Source organism: Centruroides sculpturatus, unplaced genomic scaffold, assembly GCF_000671375.1.
Source record: "Centruroides sculpturatus isolate CEXI.00-Female unplaced genomic scaffold, Cexi_2.0 scaffold203, whole genome shotgun sequence".
NCBI classification, from domain to species: Eukaryota; Metazoa; Arthropoda; class Arachnida; order Scorpiones; family Buthidae; genus Centruroides; species Centruroides sculpturatus.
Window position 1 is genome coordinate 370,566 of NW_019384324.1, and position 13,114 is coordinate 383,679.

Below are 13,114 nucleotides of genomic sequence, written 5' to 3' on the forward strand. Positions count from 1 at the left end.
TAGGAGGTGATCCGTATGTCTGGCTGTAAAAATTCTGTCTTCTTCACCGGGAGAATATTAGGGTGGAAAGTTTTCACTCGATTCTAAACGGGGATTTTCATTGTCGTCGAGATTTTCTGGGTGTATCGCTGGATTTAATTGGTGTTATCGCTTCTGTTTTTTAAGATATTCACATTTTTATCCATTCTCTATGCACTTCTCTCTTGTAGAAGCGCATAATATAACGGTTTCTGTCTTTTGTAGAGACTTCTCTGTTGTAGATGATGATTTCCAATAGATTTCTCTTCTTAGAAAAGCACGGAGAGCATGTCTTGTAGATCAGTTTTATAGAAAGAAATCAATTTTAGATTTAAAAGAAAAAGCTACGTTTAGGTGTGTAGTGAGAAAGAAAATTTTTTCTAGACTCTTCTTGTAGAAAGAGCATCACTTGTAGACTGTTTCTGTAGAAAGAATGCTTCTTGTACAATGCTCTTCTATAGTGGAAAGAATGCCTCTTGTATAATATTCCTCTCATATAAAAAGAATGCTTCTCTTAGAATGTTCTTTTCATACAGAATGCCTCTCTTAGAATGTTCTTCTCAAACAGAATGCCTCTCTTAGAATGTTTTTTTCATACAGAATGCCTCTCGTAGAATGAAACTCATCTCTTGTAGAAAGGTCACTTCTAGACTGTTCTTGTAGAATGTACATCTCTTGTAGACTGTTATTGTGAAAAATACATCTCTTCTAGAACGTTCTTCACTTGTAGAAATTGTGCTTCTTGTAGAATGAAGCTCATCTCTTGCAGGCTGTTATTGTACAAAGAATTCCTCTCGTAGACTGTTCATATAGAATGCACATCTCTTGTAGAAACAATGCCTTCTGCAGACTGTTCTCTACACCTCTTGTAAATTTCGGTTTGCATAAAGCTCAGTTATCTACACACAATTCTTTTCTGTATAGCATATCAGTTGCAGTTTCTGCTGGAGATGGAGCCTCGTCTTATCTTATTCGGACCATATATAAAGGGATATACTGTATATATATTATATAAATTTACACTTAAAACTATATCCTTGTAGATTTATTTCCTTTCTATATTGTCCTGTGCTGTATTTTACGTCTACAGTTTTCGTATGATATATATTTTATTGTTCTATTCTGTAGATGCAATTATTCTAACAATTAATACACACAGTATTTTATATTGCAGTATTATTTATTATATTGCAATTTATTTACAGCATTGTTTTCTGTGTATCATGCTGTTCTGATCATTCCTGTACGATGTATATCTTATTAAGTATTGTTTATTGGTTTATAAACGTATCCCTATAACCCTAAACCTTATAAATCTTTCCCTACAACAAATCATATAAACCTTTCCTTATATCCCTAAACCCTATAAAACGGTCAATATTAATTATAAGAACAGACTTTTCCATTGAAAAATAGCAAATAAATTAGTTCTATAATGCAATATAAACCCGAAAGTAATAATAAAAGTACGTAACATGCACTTTTATTACTCATTACTTTCATTTTCTATTGTACTATTGAAGATAATGTTCTTTTGTAGACTTGAATATAATTTGTATCGTTTTTTATGGCTCACATTTTCATTTTTGTTTTGCAATTTGTAACTTTTAAATATTGCTGAACATGCTGAAAAATAACACTTTTATACATCGTAATACATAATATATGAACGTAACATACGTAACTTTTATTTCTTGTAGAACATTTTCGTCTTTTGTAGCACGTTTTAAAACATAAATTATAACTGCTCCTTATATCCACTAAGCTGAAAATCGAGGTGTTCCTTACATTTACTGTGTTTAAGTACGAGGTGCTCCTTACATTCACTGTGCTTAAATACGTGGTGTTTCTTACATTTACTGTTTAAGTACGAGGTGCTCCTTACATTCACCATTTTTAAGTACGAGGTGCTCCTTACATTCACTGAGCTTAAATACGAGGTGCTCCTTACATTCACCATTTTTAAGTACGAGGTGCTCCTTACATTCACTGAGCTTAAATACGAGGTGCTCCTTACATTCACCATTTTTAAGTACGAGGTGCTCCTTACATTCACTGAGCTTAAATACGAGGTGCTCCTTACATTCACCATTTTTAAGTACGAGGTGCTCCTTACATTCACTGAGCTTAAATACGAGGTGCTCCTTACATTCACCATTTTTAAGTACGAGGTGCTCCTTACATTCACTGAGCTTAAATACGAGGTGGTTTTACATTCACTGAGCTTAAATACGAGGTGCTCCTTACATTCACTGTGCTTAAATACGTGGTGTTCCTTACATTTACTGTTTAAGTACGTGGTGCTCCTTACATTCACCTTTTTTAAGTACGAGGTGCTCCTTGCATTCACCATTTTTAAGTACGAGGTGCTCCTTACATTCACTGCGTTTAAATACGAGGTGTTCCTTACATTCGAAGTATTCTTTGCCTGTCTGAAAAGTCTGTTTACCTCTGAATTTTCTAATATTGTTTATTTTATACTTTCTGCTGATTATGTTATACTGTACTTTAAATTATTATTATGTTTGTTTATATTTGTTTCTAATCAACCCCCAGAAACGTAGAGACGTCTTAAGTTTGAAATAATAGTCCTAAATTATAATATATAATAATATGTACATCATTAATCATATACAGCAACATTAACAAGGCTTTACATATACATTATAAATAGGCTTTATCATAAAATTCCCTTCTGGTTTAGACCAGGCCTCATTACATTTCTTGTGTATTAAGAAAATTTCCCTCTATTTTTAATACATTTTACTATTTAGAAATATATAATCATTTTAGAAGCTGTTTTGTATAGAAAAGAATTTTAAAACAGTAGAAAGTTCGGGCCTTTATTCACCGAGAGGTCCTAACTTAAACTCGAATCCTCTGTGGGAGGCAGGGTTTTTTTTCCACCCAATTTGAAGTCGAATAACTCCCGTGCCATTCGTCGAAATTTTTTGAAATTTTGCAGGGAGGTTTGTATATTAGGGGAATTGATAATATTAAATTTTGAGGGTTAAAGGTCAAGTTGTTAAGGAGCTAGAATGGGTTCACTCGTCGTATCTCGAGTTGGGTCGTACTTAATGAAGTCAAAACTCGTATATACTCTCATTTTACCATTTTATAATTATATATAATATAAAAACTCTTAAAAAATCTCATAACAGATGGCTCCACGCGCAATTTTAAGCTTTTTCCAGAAAAGTTACACAACTCGCTGCTGGATTTTTTTTTCTGTGGAGACGATTTATTCACCCATTTTCAAAGTTTAGTAACTCCTGTACCATTAGACAGAAATTTATGAAATTTTACAACGAGGTTTACGTGTTAAGCCCTAATGTTTGTAGAAATTTTCAGGAGAATCGAACTATAGGTTCGAGAGCTATGGTTCCAAAACCCTTAATATCCCTCTAACTAATCTGAGGTAATGGCAGATAACAATTAAGGATGAAAACAATAAAGAATCAGCGTTGCCGTCTATTCATCATCTCTTCATGCCCTAAACATGGGCACTTTTTACGCACGAGACTCAAATTATGGGTACGTTTTACGCCTTGCAAGAGTCCCATTCCATAATACATCAGTGAAGAAAAGATACAGTAAGAAAAGCTTGTAGTGTGTGTGTGTGTGTGTGTGTGTGTGTGTGTGTGGAACACAAGATTTATTTTATTAAATATTTTTCTGTGCGCTCCCCAATTACTATAGCAGCATCCGGATTTAATTAAATTTTATTTACACAAAAGCAAGATCAAATTTAGAAATTTATCTTCCACATATTAAAAATAACTTGCACCACTTTTATTTATCTTCTTCCATTTATTTTAACCGAGAAAATGTAATGATTTTTATTCTTTCTTTCTATTTTTACGGTTTTTCATAAAAGTGGAAATGGACCTTTCAAAAAAAAGAAGAGAGAGAGAGAGAGAGAGAGAGAGAAAGTAAAAGAGAAAATACAAGGAAAGTAATATTTTGCTGTCTTATAATAAAGTTGGATTTCGGATTCATTACTACTTTGGCAACACTCCAATTGTTACTACTACTAAAATAACATCCCCATTTCTAGGGGGGTAGAAAGTGTTTTTTGAATATAAAAATTCGCCCCCCTTTCTTCTATTTATGTCCTAATTTTTGTCTGTTTTTTTTTTTAGTGAAATTGAGGGGGGTGAGATCGGTAATAAATTGCCGAATGAATTTAGGACCACCCACCATTTTATTTTCCTCTCTCGTTTGTATGTCCATAATCTAGTAGAAAGCTTATCCTTGAATCTCGTTTTATCTGTTTACTAAATGATTTAGGGAATTTAGTGGGATTTTTTAAATAAAATTTGGTGTTATTAATTTTCACTAAATTGGATATCGGAGGAGATGTTTGTTTGAAATCGATTTAGGGGTTTTAATAAGGGTGTTCTTTTTTGTCTTTTTTTTGGTAGAGGTTTATCGGGTTTTCGTCTGCCTCGTCCTCTCTTCAGCTTCTTTTCTCGTCGTCTCTTTCTCTCATGAGGATGAGGATGGAGGATGGTTCATGGAGGATCGTGGAGATAGGAGAGTGGATAATGGTAACAGGATCATGATGGAAGCTGGATGATAGTAACAGGATCATGATGGAAGCTGGATAATGCTGGAGCATCACAATGATGATAGCTAAATGCAAGAGCATCATGCGGATGAAAGCTGGCTAAAGCAAGATCAGTATGAGGTTTAAAGCTGGCTAATACAAGAGCATCATGCAGATGAAAGCTGGCTAAAGCATAAGCATTATGAGGTTTAAAGCCGGCTAAATTAAGAGCATTATGAGGTTTAAAGTTGGCTAATACAAGAGCATCATGCAGATGAAAGCTTGAAAAAGCAAGAGCAGTATGAGGTTTAAAGCTGGCTAATACAAGAGCATCATGCAGATGAAAGCTGGAAAAAGCAAGAGCAGTATGAGGTTTAAAGCTGGCTAATACAAGAGCATCATGCAGATGAAAGCTGGCTAACAAGAGCAGTATGAGGTTTAAAGCTGGCTAATGTTTAGTTAAAGGTAAATGTTGAAGATAGAAGGAAAACTTTTTATTGTTGTGATCCTCCTACCATAAACCATGACGATAGTAAGAAATTATTTTTAAAAATTTCTTAAATTACTTAAATTAATTTTTGAAAACTTTTGATTGAAAATTTGATTCCAATTAAAGTTAGAGAAACTAATTAAGCTTTTAACTAAATTTAATAGCCTTTAAAGAATTCTGCTATATATTAACTTAGTTTGAATTTATTAAATTAATTATAATTGTAACTAATTTAATAAATTCAAACAAATTAATTTATAACAGAATTAAAATTAGTTTAAAGTTCATTATAATTAATACAATTTTGGGTTTATTTATTTCTAGACAGTAGAACTGGGCCTTAGACAACGGTGGAGTTGTTCGACCTCTTTACACAATACAAAGCCCTTATCACATAAGTGTACAAGATCTAAGATTTTATAACTGTAATTGTATTGACAGCTATCCGAGGCCCTACAACGATGCATTCCTAAATTTTTCGTAGGCCTCATACTTTTAGGGCCAACTGTCGGTGGCCATAAAAGTACGAGGCCTACGAGAAGTCTTGTTCTGCGCTTGTATCCGGGGCTCTAAAGTTATGAGGCCTAGGCAAAAGTTTTCCATACAGATAGTGAAATTAGTGCGAAGCCTCGGACAAGAGCGGTGTTGCTCGACCCCTTAAGCAAATGCAATGCCCTTAAAACAAGTTATTCTATAACTACAGTGAAGTCTTCTTTAGTAAGTAGGCCCTAAATGAATGAGGCCCAGGCAAAATTCTCGTTGTTCTACACTTATACAATTGTATCATTAAAATACAATTCTAAAGCAAATTTAAGACGTATAGTGTCGACGGAGATGACGTTATTTACTTTAAAGAGACTCTTTGTATTGTTGTTACCAGACAACATCGCCTAGATGAAGTTATTTTATATATATATATAAAATGGATTTTGATATTTACTCCAAGAAAAATTGATTTTTCTTTTTAGAGGTTTGCCTTCTTATTTTTCCTTTCTGTTGACTTTTCTATATTGTATGAGACCTTCCAGTCTGTTTGACATTATTTAATAAGATTTGGCAGTTCTTTAGACCATTCAGTTTATACTTGTTTTTTTGTATTAAACAATGCTTCTGTGACGTGATTAAACGCAGTATTTATTGTTATAACACTCACTTGGGCGAACATTTTGATGATGTTACGTAGGGATGACGAATTGTCCTCTTATTTGTGATCTTTATCCGTTTGGTGGTTGTTCCGCTGACGGGAAACAATCCCTTTTCTGTAATGGTTACGGGATTATGTCAAATTGTAATCACGTTTATTGAGCATCGATTATATTGATCCTGTAACTTAAGGATCATACAATCGTTGGTCAAGCGAATTTAATCTCTACTCGATCGGATAGACAATTACAACCATTGTCTCAATTCTTCTGAATATATTTATTGGGTGCACTCCTTGCTGTTTATTACTTTCCCTGCTGTTAGATAACAAAAGAAAAGTGTGGTGACCTGTCAAAACGTGACCCTCCTTTCCGAGATTTTTCACATTTTTCGAATCTGGGGACCTCGAAACGTCGAGAAATGTAAAGAATTGGGGGACTTTTTCATCGGAGCGTTATAGCTTCGTGGGGCCCGGGATCATTTGAATTAAGGGGCCCCATGTGTGTTGTTGACATCAGGCATTTTTCTTCGGGGGAATTTTTGGGTCCTCTATGCTGGTTGCCCCAGGAAATTGCTCCCTTTTGCTCATATGATAACGCATCACTGGTTTATCTGCGTGTGTGTGTTGAGGGCACGATTTTGTCCACCAATTTGAAGGTTAATAACTCCCGTGCCTTCCGTCTAAAACTTCTGAAATTTTGCATAGGGGATTGTGTATTTGGGAGATTGATGCTGCTAAATTTTGGCGGTTAAAAATCAAGGGGGTGGGGAGATGGAGGGAGAAACGTGTCATATTTCGAGTAGGATCACAGTTAACGTTTTACTCGTTATTAGCATTTACAGTTTATTACGAAACTCTTCTTCTCTACCCTCAAAATTAAGCTTTTGCCATCTTATAATAATTAATAATAAAAGAAATTTAAAAATAAAATATCATAACAGATGGCGCCATACACAATTTTAACTTATTGCCAGGAAAGTTACGCAACTCTGCCGAATTTTTTTAATGGAGTATAATAAAGCTGTATTCTGGAATGAGAGAGTATTATGAAGGAATATTCTGTAGGGAGAGAGTACAACCTAATAAAGCTATAGTCTAGAAACTCGATAACGTACTCTCTCCATCATATTGTAGAAATAACACGTAATTAAAATGTAATTTCTTAATTTAATAGTTCTATTATTATCTAAAACTTCTTGTATTCTATTATAATTCATATAAGGCAGTTGCTGTATGTAATCATGTGTCAAGTTCAATTAGAAGAGAAACTTATTTGTATTGACACACTTCTATTTTTGACGTAGTCTGCTTTCTGGAATTAATATGGTACCAATTTGCCAAATAACTCTATTAACAAAAACTTGATAGAAAACAGATATCCGGTCTTCTATTATATCTCATTGCACACGTCACCTAAGTTCCTGTTGAGTCAGTTTGTTGAGTTCTGACCTATGTCACCTTTATCAAGTGAGATTCAACTTTCAAGTTTGATGAATTACCATTAAAATCTCGTAAAGGAAGTTTAATTTTTCGATTAGAATATTTTCTTTCCGGCTACAGAATATATATACCTTACATAAGGGCATTTATGTACAGACTTTTAATTATCGAATTAACAGAGTTTGACCGCCAAATAAACTAAATTTTAAGTTCTTTATTGAGGAATTTGTTACCTTCAAGAGCACTAAATAAACTAACCTGTAATCTTTCAAATGAGGAGTTAGCAATCAGGTTTATAATGAGGAGTCTGCTCTTCATTAGAAAGCATAAAAGTCTTCATTATATTCTTTATTAGAAAGCTTCAAAGCAAGCAGACTCCTCGTTGCATAAGGTTTGCAACAAAGAGGCAGCTCCTCGAAAGCATCAAAGTCAACTGTGAGGTTTGCAATGAGGAGCCTTCAGATTTTGCCCGAATCACATGAAGGTATTGCAAATCTTACAGTTGAAGATCAGGCAGTCAGGTCCTTGCATCAAATTTAGAGCCCTTTAGAGCTTTTATGCTCCTCATTAGGGAGCATAAAAGTCAATTTGCAAGGTTTGCCATGATATTGGCTCTTCGAAAGTATTAAATGAAGTAAATTTGAAGGCTTACAGAAGAAAATCTTTAAGGATATTAGGAGTCGTAAGCAGGTAGGTAAATAAACTATACTGATGAATTTAATACACAGTTAGCTGATTTGATTCACGAATAACATTTTCCTATTGTGACGGTTATGCTTTTCAGTTATCGATTGGTTAAACTATGATTCAAAAAAGTTTGTCGATTGCATATTTAACGGATTTTTCATTATTCTGTATTGTTTCAACGCTCTTGAAAGACAGTTATGTCATACATTTCTCAGAATATATTCGACAAGCGTGATGTTCGTGATAAAAAAAATAATAAGCCGTTTTAGAGGTAGTGATGCATCTATTAATGATTAACCTATCCTGATTCATATAAATTATTATCCTCTATCTACAATTCAATGGGTTAAACGCCATTTTTTACAGGAAATGAATTATTTAAATTGTATGTATTGTATAGAATATTTACGTTTCCTCTTCTTTTATAAATAAAAAGTTGCTGTAAATGTCTATTTGTACATTTTAGGACACTAGAATACTATGAATTTCTCACTGCATAACATTATTGTAACTAGAAACGAAATTAGGGGGCCCGAATTAGTATGTTCAAGCTACATTTAACACTGAACTAGTGCGAATGTAGCCGCTATATCTAAAATATTGTGTATAGATGTGTATGAAGGTGTTTTACATTCAAATATTTATTCTGTAGGGTCAGGAGTCAGACCATTGCATTTATAAATAGCAAGGGCCTGACTCCTGACCTTCAACTGTAACATTTGCAATACCTTCATGTTATCCAGGCAAATGAGAATTAGGTGGCTTCATGTACAGTGTTGACTTCAGACATTTTTTTCGGAAAAATATTTTCTTATAAAAGATCGGTTTGGGGCCCGCTGTTGTTGGGGACCCCAGGAATTGCCCTTTCTGCTTATAGGATAACGCGCAACTGGAAGAATCTGTTCCTGGAAGCACCACAGTAAGGTTTTCAACGAGGAATACACGCCTTAAGTTTTATCAATTTAAATATCAGAATATAGAATGGTCCTAGTATTTCTTTCACAATACCAGGACCATTCAAGGATGCTCTAATAGGCTCAAGGATTCATCACTCACTTCTAGGAAGCATGCGATTTTATTCAGCTTATGCTTCAGTAGAATCCTTGATTAGTTAATTAATATTTCTGAATATTTTTATTTGAATTTTTCGGGTTTTTTTAATAGAGAGGTTGCGGCCGACATTTTCAACGCGAAAATGTGTACGTTGAACGTTCAGCGCCACCTTCCCGTAAGCCTAGAAGTTTGACAATGGCGTTTGGAACGTCGAGCATGATTTCACTGACGTTCCAAACGCCATTGTCAAACGTCTAGGCTCACAGGAAGGCGGCGCTGAACGTTCAACGTACACGTTTTCGCGTTGAAAACGTCGTCCGCAACCTCTCTATTACCTAACTAGGGCTAGTTTTTCATAGAAAATCCTTCTGGGAGGCACCCCCTTGTCATGTTGCGTTACCTCCTCATGCCATCAATCCTTACAATCCTGTTTAAAAGCGAGGGGTCCTAGAAAAGCCGTTACAACAACTATTTAACAGTAAATTAATCCCGTTTTATAGAACCATTCTATATGCTCAAACTTTAAAGTTCGTGTTGCAGCGGTGGCCTGCCGTTTCACACGAAGGGAATTTTCCTTCTTGCCTCCTGCAATTTCATATAATTTTTTTTTTCGCCTATCATTATTTGTAGTTAGACTACTCGGTCATAATTCTTGGATTGATTATCACACTTCCAGAACTGATCGTTTATCTAGATTCTCTTCCATCTCTTTAACTGCTTGCAACAATCCCATCTATCACGTTTATTCACAGAGATATATTCTTCTCCTGACAACCGTTATGTTTTTCGGAAATAAATTCCTTCCTCTCTTGTCTATAAACTAGAAAACTATGAAGTTAATTAACTGTATCGCTATCACGGTAAAGAATCAATAACATTGTAGGAAATTGCTAATTTTATATATATAATGGACGAGTTTACATTCATACAAAAGTGTTTGCCATTTAATTAATATTATTGCAGTTGATAGTAAATTTATCTTTACGTTACTGTTGTTCCTTTATACTTTTACGGTTTTATAAAGTCTTTACAGGCTATCGGCCTGTAAGATTATAGTTTCTAGATAGAAAATTCATTCTAGAATTCACTAATAAATTGAATTCTTATCTATTTTATTCTCAGTTTACAGTAAAACCTGTTTAAGCCGGACGGTAGCGAATACTTTTTCTGTTAACACAAAAAAAAAATCGCTCCATTCCGAAGGGTTTTTCCCGTTTAGACAGGTTTCCGTATTACAGTCGACCCCCCTATAACACTGTTGATTTTTCCGTCTTATATGAATTCCATGTTGTACGAGTCACTTAGATTTTACAAATACATGTACCGGGCTGTGAACATGGAATTCATATAAAACGGAAAAATCAAAAGTGTTATAGGGGGGTCGACTTGTATTCAGGTTCCGTTTTGGAGGAGGGTTTTACTGTATTTATCGGATGCCTTTTTAAATTCGTGAAGGTGAGAAATTTTAAGATTTTGGGCCAAATATTCAGGTTGTTATAGGTATTGTAATAGGTCAAATTTTGGCCATCCTGGTGTTTTCACAACATTTTAAGGACCCCCCGATTGTAAAAACATCAGAAAGGGGAAGACAAAATTTTTCCCTGAATTTTGCTTTATATTTCGCAACCGATAGACCTAAATTTTTGGAAATTTGGCAGGAATACTTCTATACATGTGGGGTATCGATGATATTACATTTTCTCAATTATAAGTTTAGGGGGAAATAGATAGGGTAGAGGTTATATCTGATGGGGGGTCAGACTTAAGGAAAATTTTATTCATTATTGACATTTAAAGCCGGAAAAAATAGGACTTTCCTGTTCCTTCCACCTGTTCAAGTCAGAAAGGTTGGTTAGCTTTGGCGTAGCCAAAAATAAGGCTCTTCTGATCCCCTCATGTTCGACTGCAGGAAAAGGTGGGTCAGCTTTGGGGTAGCCAAAAATAAGGCTCTTCTGATTCCCTCATGTTCGAGTGACCGAAAAGTCGTGCAATAAAATTTGCCTGCTTCTCCAAGGCTATCCTTACTTCTGTGTTTTTTAACTTAAAAGTAAATTATATTTTAAATCGACGTTAATCTTAATCATCCATTTCCATAGATTTCTTCGTCCATCATTCATAATATCGATACATAAACACGCGATAAAAAAAAATAAAAGAAAAAAAAGAAAAGGAAAAGGAAAAGAAGAAGAGAAAATGCGAAATTTTTTCCTTTGCTGCTTCACTTATGTAAAATAAGTTTGACCCGAGGTTAAGTAAATGAATACAAATGTTGATGCACGATTGTATTGCTTTGCAACACTTCATGAATAAGTAACAGATCATAGCGTACAATAAGCGAGCGAGAGGGAGAGAAAGAGAAGGAGAGAGAGAGAGACCGTCACGTGACCGAAGCCCCAAATAAATAATCGGGCTGATTTGAAACAATGACTCTTCATCCAAGACAACGTTCATTACTGTCAAATGAATTTAGACAAGTAAGTTATTCAGTTTGTCACTACGTAGATTTGTAGAGAGGTAGGAAGAGTGAAAATATTTTTTCTCTTCTCCCCCCTCTCGTTCTTTCTCTCTCTTTCTCTCTCTCTCTCTTTCTCTCCCTTTCTGCGCTTGTTATCGCTGAAGAAGCTCGTTGTAACGATAGCTATTTTACATTAATCCTTCCGAAATGAGTTCTCCGACAACAGACTACGATAATTACTGTTCGTAATGGTAGAATAATTCTTAATCAAGAGTTAATCACTGAGCAGTAACAACAAAAGCATCTGCTTGTAATGAAGAGAAATGTTCCTATGGCAAATGAGTTGAAATGTAAAGTTTTACGTGTGAGAAAATTTTTACCAACCCTCATCGGCGTTTTCTTTCCCCCCTCTCCCTTCTTATCGATTAGGAAAGGGTGATAAGGATCGCGGCCGTGGGGGTGATGATAAGAGGTTTTTGCGCGCGTGCGATCTGTGTCGCGCGGTTTGTTTTTAAACCAATTACGTCACAGATCAATCACGGGACATTTAAGCGAAATTTCCCGTTAACGGGCGGGCGCAATCCCGAATTCGGAAAGGTAAAAAGTTAAACGGGAAAAGACGTCCCGAATTTAGGGAATTTCGAAAAAGGTAAATCCCGTTTTTAGCGCCGAAAGTTCATAATTTGGAGTCAAGTGAATTGCAGAGAGGAAAAGGTAATCTCGAATTTATAGGAAAATAATTATATGAAAAAATACTGCATTTAGCGCCAAAGAAAATTTTAAAAATGAAAAATCCAAGTACGCTTTTAAACAGAGGGAGTAATCCATAATTAGAATTTTAAAGGGAAAAAATGCAAGTGTCGAATTTAACACCGCGCAACTAGAACCGATATTAGAGGAGTCCGAATTAGAACGTGTAAATCCTTTACTCCTGTTCAAGTGTGGACGCATCCACTAGTGCTATGGATAAACAGTACACTTGTATGTATTACATATACATATGTATAAGTGCTTCCACATTCAAATCTTTTTCTTGTATTTGATTTTATCTGTTTATTTACAAAAATAAAAAGGCCCGGATCTATGAGTGTTTCCCTGGTTTGGCTACTGCACCAAGTGAATTTTTAAAAACAAATAATAAAAAAAGCAACTTTTAATTTAGTAGCTAGTGAATTTCCGAAAAGAAAACGCGATCCTGAATTTTATTTTTAATAAAACTTAATCCTGACGTTACTTAGAAGAAAACTCTGAAGCACCAACAGCGATCACTTTCAGGAA

At 34.8% G+C, this 13,114-nt stretch overlaps 1 protein-coding gene across 1 annotated transcript; it reads right to left on the bottom strand.

Annotated features, from left to right (window-relative positions):
- Window positions 1-4,577: 4,577 nt before the first annotated feature.
- LOC111626377 lies at window positions 4,578-5,092 on the bottom strand. Its single transcript, XM_023369734.1, has 2 exons — window positions 5,083-5,092; window positions 4,578-4,984 (listed from the first exon to the last, which is right to left on the bottom strand). Exons 1-2 carry the CDS (start codon window positions 5,090-5,092, stop codon window positions 4,578-4,580), a joined length of 417 nt encoding a protein of 138 aa, XP_023225502.1.
- Window positions 5,093-13,114: the final 8,022 nt, after the last annotated feature.